This window comes from Rhodnius prolixus, unplaced genomic scaffold (assembly GCF_049639745.1).
Source record: "Rhodnius prolixus isolate KJV_2025 unplaced genomic scaffold, Rpr scaffold_11, whole genome shotgun sequence".
Taxonomy (NCBI): domain Eukaryota; kingdom Metazoa; phylum Arthropoda; class Insecta; order Hemiptera; family Reduviidae; genus Rhodnius; species Rhodnius prolixus.
The window spans coordinates 17,970,084-17,995,374 of NW_027411625.1; the positions used below are offsets into that span (position 1 = coordinate 17,970,084).

The 25,291-nt window shown below is 33.6% G+C and overlaps 1 protein-coding gene across 4 annotated transcripts in view; it reads left to right on the top strand.

Annotated features, from left to right (window-relative positions):
• mesh (sushi domain containing 2 mesh) overlaps positions 1–25,291 on the top strand; it is a 74,481-nt gene that overhangs the window by 38,360 nt on the left and 10,830 nt on the right. For all 4 annotated transcript variants that reach the window (XM_074137721.1, XM_074137722.1, XM_074137724.1 and 1 more), the window contains exons 10-20: positions 605–750; positions 970–1,251; positions 1,329–1,461; positions 2,198–2,345; positions 2,496–2,684; positions 15,248–15,385; positions 20,231–20,367; positions 22,325–22,457; positions 22,874–23,015; positions 23,106–23,257; positions 24,972–25,154. In XM_074137721.1, coding sequence (XP_073993822.1) covers positions 605–750; positions 970–1,251; positions 1,329–1,461; positions 2,198–2,345; positions 2,496–2,684; positions 15,248–15,385; positions 20,231–20,367; positions 22,325–22,457; positions 22,874–23,015; positions 23,106–23,257; positions 24,972–25,154 — 1,783 coding nt within the window. The remainder of the gene's footprint in view (positions 1–604; positions 751–969; positions 1,252–1,328; positions 1,462–2,197; positions 2,346–2,495; positions 2,685–15,247; positions 15,386–20,230; positions 20,368–22,324; positions 22,458–22,873; positions 23,016–23,105; positions 23,258–24,971; positions 25,155–25,291) is intronic.

Below are 25,291 nucleotides of genomic sequence, written 5' to 3' on the forward strand. Positions count from 1 at the left end.
GATCTACTGCGACAAAAGTTTTGCGAATATCCTTGACACTGATTTTAGTATCCTTACCTTTTTTATGACTGGCTTCGTTGGTATCCACTATAGATACGTTTGGAACTGCCCGAGTTAGCTCAAAACCGCCGTTTTCTTCCTCTTTTGTTTTCGTGGGCGTTTATATTTTAGGGGTTGGGGAAAGGGATCTGGAAAGGGGGAAATTCTTCCTCCGACGGACTCGAATCTATTTCTTTTCGTTATTTCTAAAATAAGAGCACATCTAAAGGCTCTTATTCAATCACATTTAATAATTCCTTGGAATGTTCCAGCTTCTTTTTATTGTTGTTGTAGCACTAACTAATGTGCTGTCAATCATTGTGCCTAAAGTTTTATTAATGTACTTGAGGTGGAGTAACTTGAGGGGTATGTTAACAATTTTTTTAAAAAAGAAAATCTGTAACATTTCTGTTTTATCAGATGGTAAGGCATCTCCTTACCTGAGCCCAAATCACTTATGCTCTGAATTGAGGTTCTGACTTTTGAATGAAAATGTGTTAATAATAAGATTGTTTAAAAACAAAGTTTGAAATGTTTGGACAAATTTGGAAAATGTTTGTTTCAGGCAGGAGTGGCCAACACTGGATCTTATGTTATATCTCCAGCCAATTATCGCCTAAGAAATAATCTTCAACTAAGTGATCTAGTGTTCGGCTTTCTACAAATTAACCTAACTAATCCAACTCAGTACCAAGGGCTGACTGTATCACCGTAAGTTTTCAGACACTCCTAAAGTAACACTTAAAAAAAATAATAATAATAAATGTTTAAACTTAAAATTCGACAATAACATAAAACAATAATACACAATTTTGAACGAACTCATAGGAGGGAAGCTTAACATGGCAGAGGCAATCTCTTTTGTGACAGGAGCAAGAGAAAGTAAACATTGAAGTATTAAAATCACAATAATTAATTTCTTGATGTTAGAGTTCTATGGAGTCGGCCGATACCACTGGGATGGTACTTTGCACCGCAATGGGAACGGATCTACGGTAAAAACTGGCCGAAAAGGATGTGCGACGATTGGATTATGAACGATCGTTATTTAAAGAATTTTGCTAATGAATTGTCCATGTGTCCATGTACATTGGAACAAGCGTTAGCCGACAAAGGACGATTCTTGCCAGATCCAGATTGTGACATTGATACAAATCCAAACTGTTACTACAACAAAGGTTCCAGACACTGTGTGAGAACTGGTGCACCTAAGTATGTGTTAAAAAAAAACTTGTGTGAAGTTTCATTTATCTTTGAGTCATAAAACTTATAGATATATTTTATTAAAGCTTGGAAGGTGCAGAACAACAGTGTTGCTACGACAAGAATAACTTTTTGATGTTATCATACGATCAGATGTGGGGTTCATCTCCGAAGAGATCCAACAATTACGGTTTTCTACCATGGAATGAAGCTAACAAGGTAATTTTGATATTTATACAATCATTGGAACTTGTCAAATGCATTTATCGGGAGTTTTGTAAGGCTCTATAAACCATACCATAGTATATCATAAAACCCTACACTACAGTTTCAACTTCAATAAAGTTAATATATTTATCGACCGCAAATAAAGTGTGCTATAGATCTAAACAATGGGTGGTTGGATAAAGCTAAGTCTAGATTAATGCCATCGAGTTTTTCTACAGAAGTCACAAGCCGAACTTTTAAAGAAAAAGCCGTTTTAACTTTCCCAGCAGAAAGCTACTTTTTCCTGTATGAGTTCACAGTCTAAAGATTTATATTATATGGTTTCCCACTCGGAAGCCCCAGGTTTGAGTCTGGCTGGCTCCCCTTAGCGTTTATCTTCCTACATGCCTCAACAGGCCTCTGTATGTAGACGGACAGTATTGACTGTAACAAGAAGAAATCCGTTTGCTGGCTGAGTATTAAAAAAGCAAAGCGCGACGATTGCCTCCGATTTTGAGTGCCTTTAATTTCAAAAATTAATGTATTCGTAATTCCCAAAATTATGTTTATTATGTTTGTCTTAAACAACAGACAAATATATAAATGAATTTTAAAATCACGTAACTAAGTAGATCCAACTATAAATTAATAAACAATTGGGAGTTTGAAGAAAACTGGTAAAATTATAAAACTTGGGACTTTCAGTTTGAAGTGTGCTAACACCAGGTTTATTTATTTATTTTTTTAGGTGCCAACATTGTCACAATGGTTTCACGATGTGTCTCCATTTTATCTCTGTTGTAAGTGGCAGGAAGAACAGGCTATCGGTTGCGAAACCTTGAGATTTGAAAGGAGACCGTCACAGGATTGTGTTGGTTACCAGTCGCCGTACGTAGGTAAGATATACAGCCATTTCGAGAAATGTAATAAAATTTGCTTCTTAGTGCTACAATGCTTATAAAATAATGGTTGCGGCAAAGCCACCCTTTATTAACGGGGAAATTCAAATAATAATAACAATAATACTTTGATTCTGTGCTTTACAGCGACTGTATTTGGGGATCCACATTTTGTAACTTTTGACGACCTTGAATATACGTTTAACGGTAAAGGTGAATATGTACTCGTACACACGGATAGTAAAAAACGTAAATTGGACATTCAAGCGAGATACGAACAAATTGGGAATAATATTTATGGTGAAGTAATGGCAACTAAACTCACATCAATTGCAGGTATATTTCTGTGTATATATATATTTTTTTTAATTTGTCAACTCAATTAGGCTAGACCTGAGTTGTCTCGTGTGAACACTCGCCTAAATTCTGTGCAGCTGTTAAACTTACTACATTTTCTTGGTATATTAGATTATAGTTAAGATTAGATTACGGGGGTTTTGTTCCCCACAGAGTGGTGCCAAAAGAGGTCTTATACCGAAATTTAAAAATAAAAAATGGAAGAAAGTTCAAATTTGATAATTGATATAGGTCCCACAAAAGCCTTTTGTATGCAATAAAATCGAACTACTGGAAGTGCCACTATTATCAGTTTTTTAATTCTCTCTAAAACCAACAATTTTTTTTAAAATGGCGCGTACAACTTTTATCATCATTCGATTTGGCATTTTATGTAGATATGCCTTTTTTGACGCTGTATATCGAATGGGAGAGGAGTTAGCCCCGTATAAGTTAGGCACCTCCAAACTTATTATTACTAACAAATATGTTAACTCCGTAAATCTTTGCCCGATTTTGAAGAAATTTGGCAGGATGAAAGGGTTAGGGCTGCCCTGCGCAACATTAAAGCGACGTTCTGCTCTTACATCAACTAAAGGAAAGTTTTGCCATCATTTAAAATTACCGAACAGTGAACCTATTTTCGTGAATGAACTGTCATTTGGTTCAAAATTTTATGTATATCTGAATTTTAGAGGTCTCGACGCTGTGCATCTTTAAAAGAAGAGTTTGCCCCACGCAAGTAAGGCTCCCATAAAACTATTAATACTATAACTCTGTAAATCTTGACCAGATTTAAAATTTAGCACGTAAGTTAAAGCTTTTCTATGTAATGCTCTTACAGCTACTTAGAGGAAGTACTGCAGTCGTTTATTAACGACGTATGAACAAATTTTAATGAATGAATCGTCTTTCAATTTGAAATTTTAGGTAGTTATGGCTTTTTGGGGTCTCGATGGTATATACTTAGGAGTGGAGTTTGCCCCACGTAAATAAAGCCCCCTTTTAAACGGTTTTTGATAATATCTCTGTAAGTCTTCGTCCTTCTTTAATCAAATTATGCAAGAAGAAGAATTTAGAAGCGTGACATTTAAGTGCTATCCTATACCTACTTAAGGGAAGTATTGCAATCATGCCGTATTCGCAGTATAAATTCTCTTTGCCTTTTTAAAGAGCAGAACTGTAATTGCAAATAATTTTTCTTTCTTCTCTTTAGAAGAACTTTTTTTGATAACAGCTTGTTTTCTCTTACATCCCTTAAGAGGAAGTAGTGTTATCAAAATTTATCTTACTGCTTTAATTGGAAGGTACTGGTTATTGCAATTTTCTTTCTTTTATCCCTGGTAATGGGTTTTAATTATTCATCACTTAATCCCACAACATTTCTCCAGTCTCCATCCTCTTCCCACCAACTTGTTACCATTCCCCCATAACTTGTGTCAGTTTTTTTTCATCTTCTTCTTCTTCTTCTTCCATGGCGCTACAACCCAATGTGGGTCTCGGCCTCCTTCAACATTGTGCGCCAGTCCTCTCTATTTTGCGCTGCCAATTTCCAATTTCTTACTCCCAGCAGGGACCTCGCATCATTAGCCACACCATCTATCCATCTCATTTTAGGCCTGCCTACTCTTCTCTTATCAAACAGCTGTGCCTCAAGCACTTTTTTAGGGGTTTCGTCTCCGCCCATTCGGACGACATGACCAGCCCATCTAAGCCTGCCAATCTTAATAAATCGTACTACGTCCATCTCATTATACAGTAGGCTTAGCTCCTGATTTGATCGCAGTCTCCACGACTCTCCCTCTTTTACAGGCCCGAAGATCCTTCTGAGAATCTTTCTTTCGAACCTTAGCAAACTTTGCTCATCACTTTTGGTAAGAGTCCAGCATTCCGAAGCATAGGTCAACACAGGACGGATAAGTGTCTTGTATATCCTTATCTTGGAAGTGCGTGATATGAGCCTACTACTCATATATTTATGTAAACCAAAAAAACACCTATTAGCCGCAACAATTCTTCTTTTTATTTCGGACTGCATGTTATTGTTGCGATCTACCTGGCTTCCAAGATACACAAAACTATCCACTCCTTCAAAAGTGTGTCCTGCTACTGTAATTTGATTAAGTAGCTCAGTCTCGGTACACATATATTTTGTTTTTTCTTCATTAATTCTCAGTCCTATATCACGAGCAGCTTTCTCCAAACTTATGAATGCTTCTTTGACTGCACTGAGGGATCTACCTATCAAATCTATATCATCTGCGTACGCAAGTAGTTGTACGCTTTTATTGAAAACAGTGCCTTCAAGCAGGATTTTTGCTCCGCGCACTGCTCCGTCCTGTGCAAGATTGAATAAGAGACATGCCAGACCGTCGCCTTGTCGGACTCCTCGCTCAGTATTGAACTGTTCAGAGAGGTGCCCCTGTGCACGCACCACACACTGCACATCCTAAAATCATAAAATAAATAAATATTTGCATATTTAAACTGTCCGGTAGGACAGTTGTATAAGGGTTGATCGTCAAAAACTGCACGAAAAAGCGTAACGTTGAAAAACACCCAACTTTGACAATTTTTTTCTCTTTTTCTACAAAAGATAAAATTCCCAAATTTTCTTTAAAATAAAGGGCAAACCCTCCTTTATAACTGTAATTTTATTGCAACAACCCAGATCTAATAGGTTTCGAGAAAAAAGTTGCCAAAAATGAGCAAAAACGGCTTTTTCAAAAAATGTTCTTGTTCTTCTTCTTCTTGTTGTTCTTCTTGTTACCTTTTTTGTAAACAACGTAGCGCCTAAACGCGTGAACCGATTTTCGTGAATGAGGTGTCATTCGATTCGGAATTTTATGTAGATGTGCCTCTTTGGGGGTCTCGATCCTGTACATCGAATGGGAGAGGAGTTAGCCCCCTTTATGTAAGGCCCCCTCCAAAATTATTATTAATAATTACTCTGTAAATCCTGGCCCGATTTTGATAAAATTTGGTAGGTTAGGGCTCCCGTACGTAACATTAAAGCGGCTATCAGCTCTTACACTTGTTAAGGGGAAGTATAGCAATCGTTTCAAATTATCGACACGTGAACCGATTTTCATGAACGAAGTGTCATTCGAAGCGAAATTTTGTACAGATTTGCACATTAAAAGCCTCGACGCCGTGACTCATAAGGAGGGGAGTTCGCCCCTCCCAAATAAGGCCCTTTCTAAAACTATTATTACCAATATTTCTATAACGCTTAGTCCGATTTTGATAAAATTCAGCTCGAATAAGTGGTTAAAGCTCCTCTACGTTGCTGATGCTCTTGCACCTACTAAGAGGAAGTACTACAATCGTTTAAATTATCAATGAGTGGACCGATTTAAATCAATGAATTGTCGTTCGATTAAAAAAATCTTTGCCGCTTTGCCTTTTAGGGAGAAGTACTGCAATCGTAGTTTATTTTTCTTACTCCTCTTAAAAGGAAGTACTGAAATCGCAGTTTAATTTTGCTATTTACGTACAAATACCTTCCTATGTTATTCAAAACCTTTTTCAAAAAAATTGTTATTGAGGATGGTTTGGGGGAACGCAACTATAATCATTCTTTAAAAAGATCTCTCCAGTGGTAGTTACGGTTCCGACTTAACACCTTATCAGATTATAATGATAGAATTGCTTATTCCAAATTTTAAAAAAATCTGTAAAGCAGATATGTAACTTTGTAAAATAGACAAAAAGGAAAATCTATCCAAAAGGTACAAAAATCTCCTTAACAAAAACTTACAGTTTAAAATGTTAAGTATAAGGGTTGATTAAACGCCAAAAGGTACACAAATCAGCGAGTACCCAACATTTCATTAATACTTCATTAATTAACCGTTAAGTAATTCTACTGCATTAATTTTCATTAATAAGTTATTTTTTAGAATTTATTAGATGTCACAGACCCTTATGCTGGCCACTTCACTTATAATATTTTTTTGTTGTAATTATGATAAATCACATATATGTACATGCATGTTAAAGTAGAAAAAGACAAAGTTAGAGTAGGCTACTGTCTTGAATTCGTCTTACCGAAATATTCGTGAGCACAAATAACACACAGATAATAACAAGCAGATTATTCAACAACAATTAGTCATTTCTCAATTGTAATTTAATTTAGTCCCCCTAATTTTACTTATAGTAAAATACTGGAATAATTAGCTGTCCTAAAAATATGCATATCTTATTTACTTTATATTACATATATTCAACATTGTGGGATGAATACCTAGATTGAGAATGTAATTGAAGAAAACTATATTATTTGCGATAAAGCCAGATAATTATTACCTATTATTATAAACGTTTGACTACATCATAAAATAACAATTACTTTAATCGAAAAATGAACTTAAACCGATGATTTTTATTTAAAAATAAAAATAAATAAATAAAATAAACAAAATCATTGATGTATGTTGGTGTAAGTTTTTTTAAAAAAAAGTTTTGAATTTTTTAGCCTCATAATTTTTTTTTTATAACGTTTTTCTTTTTAATCTGTAATTAATAGTTTAATTATAATAAATAACTAGATATTACAGTCAATTTACAGTGCTATTTGAACATATATTACGTAGACGAAAATGGCCAGCATAAGGGTCTGTGACATCTAATAAATTCTAAAAAATAACTTATTAATGAAAATTAATGAAGTAGAATTACTGAACTATTAATGAAGTATTAATGAAATGTTGGGTCCTCGCTGATTTGGTACCTTTTGGCGTTTTATCAACCGTTATACTTAACATTTTAAGCTGTAAGTTTTTGTTAAGGAGATTTTTAGTACAAGCAAATAAATGCTAAAGTACAAAACTAATTATTTGATTATAAAATTTCTTTACAAGTATTCAATTAAAGGGAATGCATTTAATTATAATTTAGAAATATATTATTATTACAAGTAGTTATTTATTAAAACTGTCCGGTAGGACAATTGTAAAAGGGTTGATCGTCAAAAACTGCACGGAAAAGCGCAACATTGAAAACACCCAACTTTGACAATTTTTTTCTCTTTTTCTATAAAAGATAAAATTCCCAAATTTTCTTTAAAATATAGAGAAAATCCACCTTTATAAAAGTATTTTTTTTGCAACAACCCAGATCTTATAGATTTTGAGAAAAAAGTTGCCGAAAATGAGCAAAAACGGCATTTTTAAAAAATCTACTTCTTCTTTTTGTTGTTCTTGTTCTTGTTGTTACCTTTTTTGTTAACAACGTAGCGCCTAAACGCGTGAACCGATTTTCATGAATGAGGTGTCATTCGATTCGGAATTTTATGTAGATGTGCCTTTTGGGGGTCTCGACGCTGTACAACAAATAGGAGAGGAGTTAGCCCCATTTATGTGAGGCCCCCTTCAAAATTATTATTACCAATAACTAAGGAACGGATTTTTATGTATTTAAAAATGCCAAATATTTGATTAAAATATGCATTTATTTTCGTCAATTATGTGGAAAATATGTGATTTTCTTAAAATATTTTCTGGAATATTTAAGTAAAATGGACATTTTTTTTTATGAAAATGGATTTTTTTTGGGGGGGGGCAAGTTATAATTATTTATACAAGAAAAGAACATTTTTACAATTTATAATTTATTAGGAACAAAATAATTTGTTTTTACAAGTTATAATGATTTATACAACAAAGAACATTTTTACTATTTATAAAAAGATGTGTTAAATTTTCAATTTTGAAAACTTCAATTGTTTGCAACCATATGAAATTTCAAATGTTGGAACGTAAAGTGACGACGATCTGGGCGTAAGATGGACTTGTAACGACTAAAAGATCGTTCAACATCTACAGATGTTATAGGTGCCTTGCTGAAAGAAGTTATCTCGTTGGTTGTAAAGGGTACACGATGTTCTGAGGTGACTTCTGTTCCACTGATAATATCAGAAATCTGGCAGATAGTCTTCCACCCTTTGTTCTTGCTCAGTACTTCTAACAGTTTTGATCTGATCAGATCTCCCTTACTCCCAGGTATTCCTTCCACCTTTTCGATGACTTTTTAACGTTGGACACGTTTTCTGTCAGTCGAACATTTTGGGACTCAAGTTGGGTAATGGCTTGTGCAAGAAATACGCAATTGTCAGAAATGAATGCAAGGTCGTTCCTTAAATTAGGTTTCTCGAATAAAGACTTGGCTGTATTTATCGCTACTGCTTCGTCTTCGAGATGTGAAAGGACATTCTTGATGTTATTGTAGTTTTCATAGTAATACTGAGCTGCTTCCAGCCAAGTACCCCATCTTGTCAATATTGGTTCTGGTGGAAGGCACAAGTCTGGATAGAGATCTTTTAGCATTTTAATGCGACTTGGTGCTTTTAAGAACACTTTTTTAACCGAGGAGATTAAGGAATCTACGTCACTGAACAAAGATCGGACAGTTTCTGCTACTCGATGCAAGGCATGAGCAATATACGTTACATGAATTATCTTAGGATAAAATACCCGAATAGATTGCCCAACCTTGACCATGTTGGGGGCAGCATCAGAGAGAAACAAAAGAACTTTTTCGTTCAAAACTCCACTGGGCCATAGGATATGCATTGAGGCATCGAAGAATCGTGAAATGGTGGAATGATTGCATTTTTCGAGAACCTCACAGTTCAAAAGGAATGGCTTTGAATCCACATCAGCATCACTGTCAAGTTTTCCAATAACTGCATTGGCAATATACCTGCCCTCAACGTCAGTGGTTTCATCAATTGACACCCAAAACGGTCCATCTTTGATATGTTCTCGAATTTTGGTTAGTGTGTCTTTATAGATATCTTCCAGGTAGTTTTTCCGCAGAGTGCTCTCGTCAGGCATTTTTTTCCAATATAGGTCTCTAAGAATCCTTTGAAATGAGGATTTTTAAGTTTGTGGAAAGGGATATCTGCTCTAACCAAAGGCCGACACAGATCTGTACTCAGAGTAGACTTACTTGATGATGGAGATGTAAGGAAGGCTTGATAGGACGTCCTCTCTTTCTTTCTGTTTTTATTCTCTATGTGCGATCCGGTGGCAATATGTTGGGTGACTTGGGAACGTTGAGAGCAAGAAACGCGCTTGTCACAAGCTGTGCAGTACAAAATGTCTCCATCACTTCGAAAAAGTTCTGTTGGAAACTCGCGAAGATATTTAGCAACCAGTTGTTTGTTTGAGGCCGATGTTCGTGGCATTTCACCCAAAAAAGAATACACTAAGTGACCGAACGAAATGAATTGGACACTTCAACGAACGAGCTGAAAGAACAGACAACGTCAGTCAACTTCAAAGAACTAACAAGTGCCCGTCACTGTTTAGCAGCATTCTGTGTAAATTACAATAACCATTGTACCCACTGTGATTCACAGCCCTACAGTCTGTGGTTCACAGTTCCTGTCAACCACCTCGCAATTATGAAAATATGCCCAAAATGAAAAATATGAAAAAATATGTACATGTTTTGATTAAATATTAGAAATATTTATTTATTTTAATCAAATATGTATAAATATGCGATAACATCCAAATATGTGGAAATATGTGAAATTAAAGGTAGACTCAAACGGCTTAAAAAGTGTCAGTATGAATACTTCTAGTTGAAAAACGTCTGTAAATTGCCTAAAAAAAAATATGTAAATACATACGAATCCGTTCCCTACTAATAACTCTGTAAATCTTAGCCCGATTTTGCTAAAATTTAGCACGAAGAAGCAGTTAAAGCTTCACTACGAGACTCTAACGTGCCATCACGCTCTTACAACCGTTCTTACAAGTTCTGCAATCGTTCAAATTATCGACGTACGAACTGGTATTAATGAATGAATTGTCTGTCAATTTGAAATTTTAGATACAGTAGATACGGTTTTTTAGGGTCTCGATGGTATATACTTAAGAGATAAGTTTATAAATAAAGCCCCCTTTTAAACGGTTAATTATAATAACTCTGTAAATCTTCGCCCGTCTTTGATCAAATTAAGCAAAAAGTAGAATTTAGAAAGTGTGACATTTAAATGTCATCCTGCTCTTACACCTACTAAAGGGAAGTATTTGCAATCATGCAGTATTCTGTATTTGCAGCTCACGTATGACGAATTCAAGACTGAAATTTCGTTTTAACTCCGTAATTCAAATTACAACAGTAAAAGACCAACTCTAACTTTCTCTTTTTCTTTTTAATGTGCGAATGAATGTGATGATTATTCAGTATAAAGATAAATCACAAGAATAATTTGGAATAGAGTTAAAATGAAAAGCCTTTTTAATACTAACTATGATGATGAGATACATCTTTTATTATTCTAACAGAAAAATATTTATGGGTGATAAAAGGCCAGCCAGCATAAGGATATGTGACATCTAATACGTACATTCTAAAAATTATGATTATAGAAGTATTAATGAAATGTTGGGCACTAGCTGATTTGTGTTCCTTTTGGCGTTTAATCAACCCTTATACTTAACTTTTAAAACTAAGTTTTTGTTAAGGAGTTTGTTATTAGCTGTGTGTAATTTGTTCTCATGTTTTCTGCTGTAAGACTAACTCAAGACTGCAATTTTGTTAAAACTGTTATTCATGTCACGGCAGTAATAGAACAACTTCAATTTTCTCTTTTCTTTCTTAATGTACGAATGAATGTGATGATTATTCAGAATAAGATAAATCACAAGAATAATTTGGAATAGAGTTAAAATGAAGCGCTTTTTTTAATTCTAACTGTGAAGATGAGATACATCTTATATTTTTCTTATAGAAAAATATTTATGGATGAAAAAAGCCAGCAAAAGGTCAGTGACATCTGATACATTCTAAAAAATAAGATACTAGAAATAGGGAGTTGTCTTTGTGCTGTTGTAGAGTGAACATCTATTTTTGTGCTGTCTGTTTTTTTGTTACAAAACCATAGTTCTAAGAGGTTTTAAACCGTGATTTTTGACGTGAGTGTAGGATTCTATAAGAAGTTTAATATAGCAAAAAACTGCAAAATTCTACCGAAGGGATTTTTAGTTATTTAAAGATAAAGATTTGTTAATTATTAATAGTAAAGAGAATTTTGCCAGTTCAGTGCTTGTTTTTGTGAGTGGTGGGGATATAGTTTTATGTTGTTATCTCATCCGTTCTCTTTCTTGCACCGAATTATTTACCTGTTGATCAACTTTGTTGATACCATCAGTATTTCTTACAAACATCTTTAGAACTTTGGTAAAGATTTATTCCAATTTTTTATGAAACTTGTTTATTACTTTACAATTACCGTGTTGGTAAACAAGACATCTGGCTCTATTTATTTTAAATTATTTTTCTAAGCTGGCTGCAGGCTTATTAAACAGCTTTTTCTCTGCTTATTGACAATTTAATTCTTTTTGAATTTAAATTTCTCAAATTATATACGCGCAATATTTCTAATACATTTAATGAGTCTGGAAAGTATTGACAAATATTTGACGCCAAAAAATAAATTAAATAAGCGAAGGCGCACTCAGAGTTCTCCTGAAGTAGATAAAATCTGTCAAGTAGATTGCAAGATGGGTGAAGCAAGTCTTAATCTGCAAACATCCTGGATGAATGAGATGAAACTAATGTTAAAGAGTATGAGTGAGCAGATGTCACAGCTTGCAACTAAGGATGACCTCATCAAGATTGATGAGAAAATTAATTATGCAATTTCTGGATTTGAAAAGGTTAAAGAAGAGCTGGTTGTGATCAAAGCGGAGAATAAGCAGCTGAAGGAGAAACTAGCGGACTTAGAAAATAAATCTAAAAGAAATAATCTCATATTCAGGGGTATACCTGAGAGCACAGACTACAGGAAAGTGGTTCATGAATTGTGCGGAAGCTTGCTGGGGCTTACGAGTGAAGTTAATATAGTTCAGGCATTTCCTATAGGCCGTTCAAGAACCGGAAGAAGAGTAGTATTAGTTGAGTTCGCCAGTTACAAGGACGTTCTTCTTATAATGTCCAGTATGCATAAAGCTAAAAATACGGACATTTTGATACAACAAGATTTGTCGTATGTGACACGAAATAGAAGAAACAATCTGCTGTTTTGGAGAAGAAGAATCATGCAAATTACACCTGGAGCCAGGTTGCGATTACGTACAGATGTACTAATATTAACTGTTAACAATCGAACTGTTAAGTTCAAGTGGGATGACGAGGATGGTCTCATAACAGAAGAAAGAGGAAATGGTCTTGCATTGCTGGCTGAGATAACAGGTGTTGACTTTCTTAATCTTCCTAATGAAGCAGGTAGTGGTGGAAGTGTTTCTGGTATGACAACTGAAGGTACTCCACATTTAAAATGACAGCAACTAGGCGAGGCCCTATTTTATTTTATCTACATCATCACGGTCACGGCGTCGGATGAAATCTGCGTTAAGTATTTAGCCGATTGTAAATAATTTTTTATTAATTAAGATTTTGTCGTATAATATTAAAGGATTAAGTAACAAGCAAAATAATACTGATTTTTTTGAGTTTATAACTAGTTTTGATATATTTCTATTAAGTGAAGCTTCTGTTTTGAAAAAGGACATAGCTAAGTTTGAGCACTTATTTAATGGTTTTGTTTTGTATTGGGATGTGGCTATAAAAGAGTGGTAAAGCAGGTAGAGCAATAGGTGGAATTTTAATGGGTGTTAGGAGTGATTTGTCTGAAAAAGTTATGTTTGTGAATATTAAGTTTTATTAAAGGTAAATGTGGGCACTCAGCTGTTTTACCTTCTGCCTGTATATATAAATTGTAGTTTTTGGGAGCAAAATTTTAATGATATTTGTAATTTTTGTATTGAGAATAGAATGCATGATTGTTTACTTATTGGGGATGGTAATGCCAGACTGTCTGATTTACAAATATTACCTGATAACATTAAGACTAAAAATATACATGCTGTAAGGGAATCTAAAGACAAGATATTGAATAGAGAAGGAAATAAACTGTTGGGGATGTGTGAAGATAAAGATTTATGCGTATTGAACGGAAGAACAGCTGATGATCGTGAAGGCGAGTATACGTATGTCAGTACACGGGGTAGTTCACTCATAGATTATTGTTGTGTGCCTTATCCACTTCTCAACTATGTTAATAGTTTAATAAAAAAAAAAAAAAAAAAAAAAAAATTCTCTCAAATTTACTCAGTTCACATGCCTCTTGAATTGTGTTTAAAATTAGATTTTTGTTTTTTGTTTTTGTAATCAATAAATTCAGAAAGAATTACTATTATAAATAATTATAAAACTCTTATAAAAATACTATTATTAAATGTTCGTTTTGTAGCGTAACAATTGACATCACATTTGTTTAGTTTTGTACAATTACTCATTATTTTTCTTTTTGTATTAAGTGGCAACTCGCCTGACGGTCTATGACCAAGGCTATACATTTGGTTAAATTTTCAATGTAAATCAATAAATAAATAAAATAATGTTTAATAATAATAAAAAGATACTAGAAATATGAATGAAATGTTGGGCATTTTCTGATTTGTGTACCTTTTGGCGTTTAACCAACCGTTATTCTTAACTTTGCAAACTGTAAGTTTTTGTTAAGGTTTATGTACATACTATTCTAACTTTAGCAGGCTATAACTTTTCATTGACATTTCTCCCTGTAAAAATTTATTTTGGAAGGGTTCCGAGTCAGAAGTACATCAGACTTCTCTTTAAAGCGCTAATTCAGCAAATTGTATTGTTTTTCCACCTGTATATCGTTAGCGATAGTTCAATAAGTAAAGTAATTGTCTATTTTTTCAGGCGAGCTTTACGTCCAACTACCAATTAGGTATCGTGGACGGAGGCGACTAGCATACATACCTTAATGTAAATTTCTTTTATTAACCATCAAATAAAATCCAAGGCCTAATACCGGGAATCGAACCCAGTACCATAATTCATTTTAGCTTTACAGGTCTCGTCTCTAACCGCTCGGCTGCCGTGGCGCCTAATAGTTCAATAAGATACAAATATTTTTCTAATTTTGTTGCAAATTGAAAGTGTTAATCTCTAAAGTGATTTTTTGTTTTCAGTTTTCAGTACCTTCAGTTTTAGTTTTAGTTTTTTTACTTTTATAATTTTCATTCTGCTCGGGCGGTGGGACGTGTACAAAAATTTCTGTTTTATTATAGAGATCCCTATTGAAGCACACTTACATCTGAAAAATTCTAATTTTCAAAAAAATAACTGAATGTAACTTCGATCTTTTTAAGAGAACGTCATTTGATTTTTCATTCACACATTTGTTTTTGGAAATGACTGAAAATGGACGGATTTTGTGAGAGTCATACTAAGTTCCCTTCTCTTTGGGCATCCCGTTTTTGTAAATTAATGGCATGTAGAATGGTATTAAATTCTAAGTATATCAATGGGGAGAAAATAAAAAAATGCTTTAAAAACTATTGAAATTTAACAGAAAAGTGACTTTACTGAATTTGATCAAAATTTTATTGACTGGTCTACATGGTAGGACATAAACAAAATATAAAATTTGAACTTTTATAATTTCATCCCAAAGTCACAAAGAATAACAATTTTCAGTAAATAATAAAACACATTTTGATTTTTTATTCTAGCCAGAGACAATTCGTCCTATGTTATTGAAGTAAGACTGAGGCCGAAGGAAGCCCAGTGGCGTTACAGACTGGATGTGTTCGCCGACGGTAAGAGAAGGTATTTTGATCGTCCATCACTTAGGGTGCAACATTTCAAAGGTAGGTACTTTTACTTTTAATCTTCGAATATTTGAACAGTGAAACTTTATTGAAAAATCTTAAAATGTCTTTGTGTTGATTTATCGACAAGGGGTTTGGTTATTCTCATGGGAAAAATGGTTCTTTAAACATTAAGCATTAATGGTTAATTAATTGCTTAATGCTTAATTTAATGCTTCTCTAATGGATACGGACATCGGAAATTACAATTACTTGGTTATCCTCTGTCTAGTCATCTTTCCATCCTCTAGAACAGGGGGCCGTTTAAGCATTTTCCTGCTTAAAAAACATTAAAAAAAAATTCTAATCTCTCTGAAATATTTGAGAAAATGTTAGGGAATATTTTAAACAAGTACTATCAAAATTTTCTATTGTACCATATTTGAAACTAAGCCAATTAACCTTCAATTATAAAAATAGCACTTGTTCGAAAAATATTTCCTAACATTTTCTCAAATATTTCAGAGAAATCAGATTTTTTTTTTAAAGTGCAATTTGTAACCTTTGACTTCCTTATTTTAAGACAATCTACTCTAAAAATTGACTACTGGTCCATCTAAAAGAGTTTTCAATGAATTAAACAACTTGATAACTAACACTCTTGAGTGTTTCTAGCAAAACAAACGTAATTTCTCATATAAAGATAAAAGGAATCCTGGAAAATGATATACCGTTTGAAAGCCCATTAAACAAGGAAACTTTTATAAAAAGTGCCAGCACCTAGGTTGGATAATGATCACATAAGGGCCTAATGAGTTTTCTTAAAAATTTCTATTACTTTTATTTTTCCAGCATCCGGAGGAAGATTGAGGCTGTTTGGAGAATAACATATGCTTCGAAATGGTATCAATTTTTAGAAAATTTATCTGTCTTTCTAATCGCGTCATCAGAATTGAATTCGGACTAAAACTTTTTGAGTAATAACATTTTTATTGCAAAAAAGTAATGATTTTAGAAAAAAAATTAAAAGTGACGTCACTCAAGAACAGTGGAAAATATGAAGTTGGCCAATACGTCATTGAACTCCACTTCAGATGTACTACACACAGTAGGCCTATGGACAATACTTACTGGTTCACCCTCTATAGAGTTATATGCTCCACCCACTTTTTTTTAACGGCGGGAAATTTCGAAAAAATAAAAAACACGTATTTAATCATTTTTAGTCTAGTTTATTTTCAGTGATTGACCCATTTTTTTAAACCCCTGTATCTCGAGATACAGCAACCAACTTTGTTTTATCAATTGGAACGTTATATTTCTTTGTGCATATTTTTATAGTATTCGAGCTTCTAAAAAAAACAAAAAAAAAATTTTTTTGAAATCGGCTAGGTTTTTCAAAAGTTATGGTAATTTAAAATATGAAAAACAAATTTCAGTTTATTGTCAAAATTACGTTATTTTTTTTAAAGAATCTGTTCAAACTGGGCACAATCAACGGATAGGCAAGCCAAAACTCTGGACTCCCACGCTTTGCTTGTAGCAGCACTTATGGTGGCGAAGTCAAGATCTAGGCAGGCTAGAGTTATTCGAAGTTTCAGATCATCGACTGAATCCATGGGATTAAGGTTACTGTACACTTTATTTTTTAGATATCCCACAAAAAATAGTCCATTTGGGCTAAGTCCGGAGATTGAGGTGGCTATTGGATCGGACAATGAGTCCCTAAGCACTTTTCATGGAAATTTCTGTCCAGGTAACTTCGAACTACTCTTGCATTATGTGCCGGGCAACCATGTTGTTGAAAATACATACATTTCTAGCCGACGTTGTAGAGGAACATCTTCAAGCAGAACTGGCAAAATGTCTCTTAAAAAAAAGTTAGATACCTTGCACCAGTAAAGTTCTCTCTGTAGAAGTATGGGCCGATTAGTTGATTTCCTAAAACTCCACACCAAACGTTTGTAGAAAAAACAACCTGAATGTCGAATAACTCTAGCCTGCCTAGATATTGACTTCGCCACCATAAGTGCTGCTACAAGCAAAGTGTGGTAGTCCAGAGTTTTGGCTTGCCTATCCGTTGATTGTACCCAGTTTGAACAGATTCTTTAAAAAAAATAACGTAATTTTGACAATAAACTGAAATTTGTTTTTCATATTTTAAATTACTATAACTTTTGGAAGTCCTAACCGATTTCAAAAAAAATTTTTTTTTTTTTTAGGAGCTCAAGTACTATAAAAATATGCAAAAAAAATTATAACGTTCCATTTGAGAAACAAAAGTTGGATGCTGTATCTCGAGATACAGGAGTTTTAAAAAATGGGTCAATCACTGAAAATAAACTAGACTAAAAATGATTAAATACGTGTTTTTTATTTTTTCGAAATTTCCCGCCGTTTAAAAAAAAAGTGGGTGGAGCATTTAACTCTGGTCACCCTGTATATACTGCGGCCCTCGGTAATAAACCAATGACCTCTTGTGGCCCTTTACAGGAAAAGTTTTCCCATCGCTGCTCTAGAACAGTGGTTCTCAACCTTTTTTTACTCGTGGCCCTCCAAAAAAATATATTTCACGCGTGGCTCCCTTCCCACTTGTAAAAAAATGAATTTATTTTATAATTTTTTTATTATGTTTTATACAATATACATATAGAAAAAAAAATGTGCAGTGTAATAAATTATATCTTTTTCTATAAAATTTCTCAAGGATCTCATTAAGAAGTTTTATTTAGTGAGATCCTTGCGCCTGATGTAAACTAGCCAATTTTCTTATATCTGGCTCCATAGTTATCAGTGACAGACGAAGGTCTCCCCATTTTTCAATATCAAGTCGATTTCGTTCTTTTGATAATAAATAAACCACTCTACTAAATGCAGATTCTACCAGGTAAGAATTGGGAAATGCTGTAAAAAATAAATTTGCTTTTTCCCAAAGCAAGGGAAACTTACTAGCAATTTCATTACAAATCCAGAAATTTTGTTTATTAGATTTATATTTAGCTTGAGCTGTAATATCGCATTGTAGCTCAATAAGTGTTTCTTGTATATCTGTATCAACTTCAGTAGCGTGTACTCCAAATGGATCTACTAACCAGTTTGGCACATCCATTTCTATCAAATCATTAAATCGGTATTGCATATCATTATGTAGTTGTTTCAAATGCTCAACATATACTATAATGTCATCATCTTTCAATTCTGCATTAAGAGTAGCTAATGATGGAAACTGTATCAGAACACGTCGTCCAACTTTGTGCCAAAATAGTTGGAGTTCTCGAAGAAAAGCAGTAATAGATTCATTCGAAGAAATAAGACTGCTGTTTCTTCTTTGCAACTCCTTATTTAATAAATTTAATTTTTCGAATATATCTGAAAAATAAAATATATCACAATAAATAAATATATATAAATATAAATAAATAAAATAATTTCTTTTCCAATCGATTTATCTCGTAAAAATGATACAATGCTATCCCAAAGTGTAACAAAACGGCGCAGGCAATTTTCTTTCGATAACCATCTAACTTCTGTATGCATTACTAAACGCTGAAAATCTTCAAAGTTGTTGAAACAGGCGATCTTGAAGTGCTTTTGATTTTATGTAGTTTACTGATTTTATTGAAACTAAATGTTGGCGATGAAGTACGCAGTGAATACAAAACTCTTCAGAAATAGCACTTTTTAAATGAGCAATAAATCCTCTGTATTTACCCACCATAGCTGCAGCACCATCCGTGGCACAAGCAATAATATTTTTTAAAGGAACATTATTTTCTATAAAATATTTTTTGACTACTTTCAATATTGTTTCGCCTTTAGTATCCGTCTTGAGTTTTTGGGCAAAAAGCATTTCCTCACAAAGTTGATTATCATTAAAAAATCGAACATATGTCATCATCTTCATTGCTCTGTAAAGTAGTTTCATCAATTTGCAAAGCAAATTTTTTAATTTTTAATTGCTCAATTAATTTTTGGGAGCAGATCAGCGCCAATGTGCGCATATTTGCACTGTTAGCTATAATTTTGTTTTGTGTGTGAGTAATGGCGCGCCATAATATATCCCTATGTACAAATTGACGTGAAAATATTCATTTTTTTTTTCTATTTAAATTGCTACGTTTGTTTTTACAATACAAATAATTTATACAACAATATTTTACAAATACTGTTCGTGAAAATTTTTGTGGCCCCTACAGAAGTTTCCGTGGTTCCCCAGATTTTACTTTTTTTTCTGTGGCCCCCTTAAAATACGCTGTGGACCACTGGGAGGCCATATGGCTCCCCTTGAGAAACACTGCTCTAGAAGATAAAATTTCCAAAGCTGAACTTGGAATAAAACAAATCCAATTTCATTCTTCCCAAGGACTTACTCTTAAGAGCTCAACTTCAAGTGGTCGTTTGAAGTCCGTAGTCTATTAAGTGTCGGTTGTGGGGGCTTTAAGGGTATAAATTACGAATTTTGAAAAATATTAGCCTATTCTTTAAAGGGTTGTTTTCCTTACCTTCTTTCTCCACTCCCAACTATATGTTTAAGTTTTTGCGCTAGAATCAATCTTTTATTTAAGTTGCATATAAAATATTGCCTTACATACATTCTTGGGATATTTATCGCCTTTTTTACATTTTTAAAATGCTTGAAATAAGCAAATTAACTAAATAATTTTATATTGTAATTTTAATATTAAAACTGAGGAAATAGTCATACCTCGCGCCATTAGAAAACCAAAACAAACCAAAGGTTCTCAAAACAAGTTTCTTCGCTTTTCTCTCAGTCTTAGCTAGCTCAATTTTTTTTACCTCTCCAGATCTTGTAACATCATAATTTAAATATCGTTTTACATCGGACATACTTTAATCTTATGAATTAATAAAATGATAATAATATTTTGTTTTTAATAATGCTAGGTGTAACCGTTTACCAGCCGTTGGCCATAATTGACCAGTCACAGATAATAATCATGTTCCAGTCTGGAGTTGGAGTGGAAGTTTTGGAAAAGAAAGGCTTTATGGCTGCAAGAATTTACCTACCTTGGGAATACATAGTAAGTATCACAATAGAGCAATAGAGTAAGTTCCTAAAGTTTTTATTAAGTTAATGATATTACAACATACACAGTACATATACATACGTAAGTAAATGTATACAGGGTGATCCATTTAAAACGCACTAATCGCAAATAACTTTTTAGGAAAGCAAAATTTCGAAAAAACTCACGAAGTAAACTATATGTTTTTTGGGTCTAGTTTTCAAATTTTCCACCCCCGATGCTGTAGCTTCATTTTTTGCGGAGTTACGGCTAAAACCCAATTAGGGTTTCATAAGGACCACTGGTTTTGACAATGATTATGAAAACTACATAAAAAATTATGAAAAATGACATTAACCCCGATTCGATATCCCTAATATTTGTCGAGATATTTGAGATCAAAGTTACAATTTTATCTATTCGTGAACGGTTTTCGATATTAATTTTCCTCCAGAAATACACGTTTTGGTTGGTCCTCTGACTGCAAAAAATATTATTTGAGACTCAAAGAACAAATATAATAATAATTGAAAATTTATAAAAATGTAGTGTAATGTAATGGTTATGGGTGAGTCAGAATAAATTTGTTTTATCATCAAATAAGCAATCATCTCATCATTTTAATGCACCCAGTAGGCAAGACTTCTTGACCTAACATTACGGTAAGAATATCTTAGCAAACTGTTGATCTAGTGATCAAGAGCGTGGTTTTGTAAGTAGGAGATCCCCAGTTCGAATCCCGCGTATGACTACACTTTATTAAAAAAGTATTATGATTTTTTAAGTAATAAGAATGACTGCATACGCGGGATTCGAACTGGGGATCTCCCACTTTCAAAACCACGCTCTTGACCACTAGACAGACATCCGCCCCTCCCTGGCAAGATATTCTTACTGTAATCATAGGTCAAGAAGTCTTGCATACTGGGTGCATTAAAATGATGTGATGATTGGTTTTATTTGATGATAAAACAAGTTTATCCTGATTCTCCCACAACCATTGCATTCTTTAAAATCTTCAATTATTATTATTTTTTTACTTTGCGTCACCAATAACATTTTTTGCAGTCAGAGAAGCTCCCAAAATGTGTATTTATGGTGGAAAATAAATATCGAAAACCGTTCACGAATAGATAAAATTGTAACTTTGATCTTAAATATCTCAACTAATATTAGGGATATCGAATCGGGGTTAATGTCATTTTTCATAATTTTTTATGTAGTTTTCATAATCATTGTCAAAACCAGTGGTCCTTATGAAACCTTAATCGGGTTTTTAGCCGTAACTCCGCCAAAAATGAAGTTACAGCATCGGGGGTGGAAAATTTTAAAACTAGACAAAAAAAAACGTATAGTTTACCTCGTGGGTTTTTTCGAAATTCCGCTTTCCTAAAAAGTAATTAGCGATTGGTGCGTAAATGGATCACCCTGTATAATCATATACATATAAGTATATTTAAGTAATCGCCTATTTTTCCAGGCGGGGCTTAACGTCCAACCACCGATTAGGTGTCGTGGACGGGGGCGGAAGCACATACTTTTCTACTAAGTTACTTTTCTAACAAATAAAAAATAGCTATGCGTGGAATTCGAACTGGAGATCTCCCACTTTCAAAGTCACATTCGTGACCACTACACCAAATTCTTGGAACGTTAATGCCAATTAGAAATAATGTAATAAAAAATGGCCCAAATTTTCCAGCTTTGGTCAGTCCGGAAATAGCAGTGAATTTCTTTTATACACACTTTATTTATCACATGTAAAAACTTCACCTTTTTTTATTTGTACCTTTTTTTCACTGCATTAGTTGCACTGGGAGAGATTCCTGGGAATTTAACCAGATTTTTATTCAGGTCACCCAATCCGTTGCTATTCTCGTGATTTGAATTGTGACACTCCAAGTTGCCCAGAAAATTCTGAAAATATTCATTGATAATTCTTCGTAAAATTATTATTATTTTTAATTTATAGAATCAAACACGAGGCTTACTTGGTAACTGGAGTTTCGATGCAACTGACGACTTCACCCTACCAAATGGTCAGATTGTGAACGTTGGAAGTTTGCAGGACTTTGAGAGATTGCACAAGGAGTTTGCAATTAATTGTAAGAAATTTTTTTTTTTATTTGCATTCCTATCAGCAAATTAGATTTAAGTCTATTTTAAGTTCATTATAAAATGAAGCTCCTTTATCTGAGCAAAAACAAAAATATTTTGTGCTATTGGGTTCGATTTAAGCTCTTGACCTTGAAGTTTATTAGAGGTGTTTATATGAGAGTTAGAAAAGTCTGCCTGGGTCATCAACATTTTGTGCCAATAATTTCATTCTTATTTTGTGCAAAAAGATTCTTTGAAGGTAAATAATTCAAATGTGAATCACAGAAGCCAACTACGATTTAAAAAAAAAAAAATCAGATTTTGAGAAAATTACATTCCACACGCATCTATCACTTTTATTTTCTTTCACTATCAGTTTCTTCTCTTGAGCCTTACCTAACCAACAGTATAACGTTTTTTTCAGGGCTGCTGGAGGACAAGGCAGACAAGATGATTGGCGACCCACTATTCGTCAGGGAATACGGTCGCACAGCTAGTTATTATGCCAACCGCACATTTGCACCTATCTGGAGAAAGACCCCGCAAGACATCATACCACCGAATAGGTATAGCTCTCAACTTTTTACATTCCGAAATAAGAATTTCCCAGTCCAATCACTTAAATTTACAATTGACCCTTCTTCTCTGATTTACAGGACGAAGGACATTCAGACAGCAGAATCGTTGTGCAGCGACTGTTACCAGTGCAAATATGACTATTCCGTATCATTAGACAAGGAGATGGCCAGAACTACATTGAATTTCTATAGTTCATATTCTAAAATTAAATTGTTGAATAAAAGGCGAGGTAAGAAGTTTAAACTTCAAATTTTTATTTTATAAAAGGTGCCGTAAACATTTACCTAACAGGCTTCAGCTTTTGTAAACTCTTGACCTGTTTCCGCTCGGTACTTTTTCTATGTACTACTGGCCTGTGATAAAATTAGGCAAAATTGTCCGAAGTGATCATTAACTGCAGTCATAGGAGATTGAAATGTTAGAGCATCAACCTGCTCAGAATAAACTCTGCAACAATTAGTCTTAGCCTTGGCTTGACTCGCAATTTAGGTACTTTTGAATCTTACTGAAACACTCAATGAATATTTAAAACAATTTCTGGTGAATACTCGCAAAATTTTCAATTACTAAATTTATTTATTGGAAAACAAAATTGGCTTTGAGTTTCGTCCAAAAAAAGAGAAAGGATTATAATGTATTGTTTCTGTGAAGTTTTACGCACAATTGCAACAGTTTTACTTTCCAGCTATACTCATACTCGTCCTCAAATAATACTCGTAATAATTAATAATAATACAAAAAATAATAATAATACTAAATAATAAAAATAGAAAAAATAATACAAAAAATTATCGGATTCTTCAGAAACCAAACTCACTTAAAATTGTCTTTTCGAAAAAAAGGTTTCAGAAAATTCCAAAAGAAAAATTGTTAACAGATTTCTTTAAATTTAGAATTCTAGGAATGCTTTATTACATGATACACTATATGCGGCATTGAAAAGGTTATTTTTAATGGATGTAAAAAGTTGTAGTTTTCTGAAACTCCTCCATAGACCGATTTGTCCGAAATAAAATTTTAAATAAAACTGGGTAAGTAGTCGAGGTTAAGGTAATTAAATAGTATAGGTTTAGAAAAATCATTTGTATCATCTTTGAAAAAGTGAAAAGTGGCTTTTGTTTAGTTGCTTTTTCAGTATTCCTCAGAATTAGAAGCGAAAGTAGTATCAAAGTAGAATACCAACTTTCAGATTCTGCGATTCTTTAGTTTTAGAGTTATTCTGCTTAAACAAACGTACTACAGACCATGCGCTAAAGATTTTTTTTTTTGGTGTTCAAGGCACTTGTGTTTCTGATGAAAACTCAATTTCTAACGATTGGCACGATTACGATACTTCCTCTTACTAGAAATAAAGAGAAAATAAAAAGGGTTCAAAATGGGTACAGAGAGTTCATTAAAAAGGGTACAATGAATTCTCAAATTTCGTAAGTATATTTTCCTTAAACACCTTTTTCACTAAGTGGATTTGTGCATAGTTGACTAACGATCAAACAAAGAAACTCGGCTATGCCCACTTTTATCTGCAACCAATCACTTCCTCTACTTCTCTAGAACTGAGTGCAATAGACTTTGGCTGGTTAAAGTTTTCTTTTTTGATTAAAATGAAGATTTACTTATTTTTTATTTAAAATTTTATTCCGGAAAAATTGGTTTATCTTATTCAGCATAATTTGTTTTTTTAAGTGTTCTTCCGTTAAATCTGTGAGCTCCAATAGCTTTGATGGGATAGTTTTTTGTGAGAACTGTTCGATATAGGTGAATGAAAGTGTTTCTCTGTATCTGTTTAGAAGCGAGTTCCTACAAAGAAATTCAGGGAACGATGCGGAATAAATACTCATTAATAAAATAAAATGTGAATAGGGTAAAAAGGCATGAATGTATGCCAGTTGAATATATGCCAGAATATGCCTATTGAATACATTGTTCCCTTCTTTCTTTTGAAGTTCTATCCTGCGGAGTCCTGGAAACGCCCAGGTATGGCAGAAAAAGTAATTTCTTTTTCACACCAGACTCGAAGATAACGTTTGAGTGCAATCAAGGTTTTACTTTAGTTGGCGACAAGAGGCGCATATGTTCTGCAAAAGGCAGGTGGCTGGAAGGAGAATATGGATACACAGAATGCCTGCGTAAGTACTTCTGCAACAATACAAAATCCATTTGATTTTTTTATCTAATGCAAGATCCACATATTGGCTCCAATCTTAATCCAAAGGTAGTTCATCTAGTTAGTGCAATAGGTACACCTAATCAAGAAGATAATTCT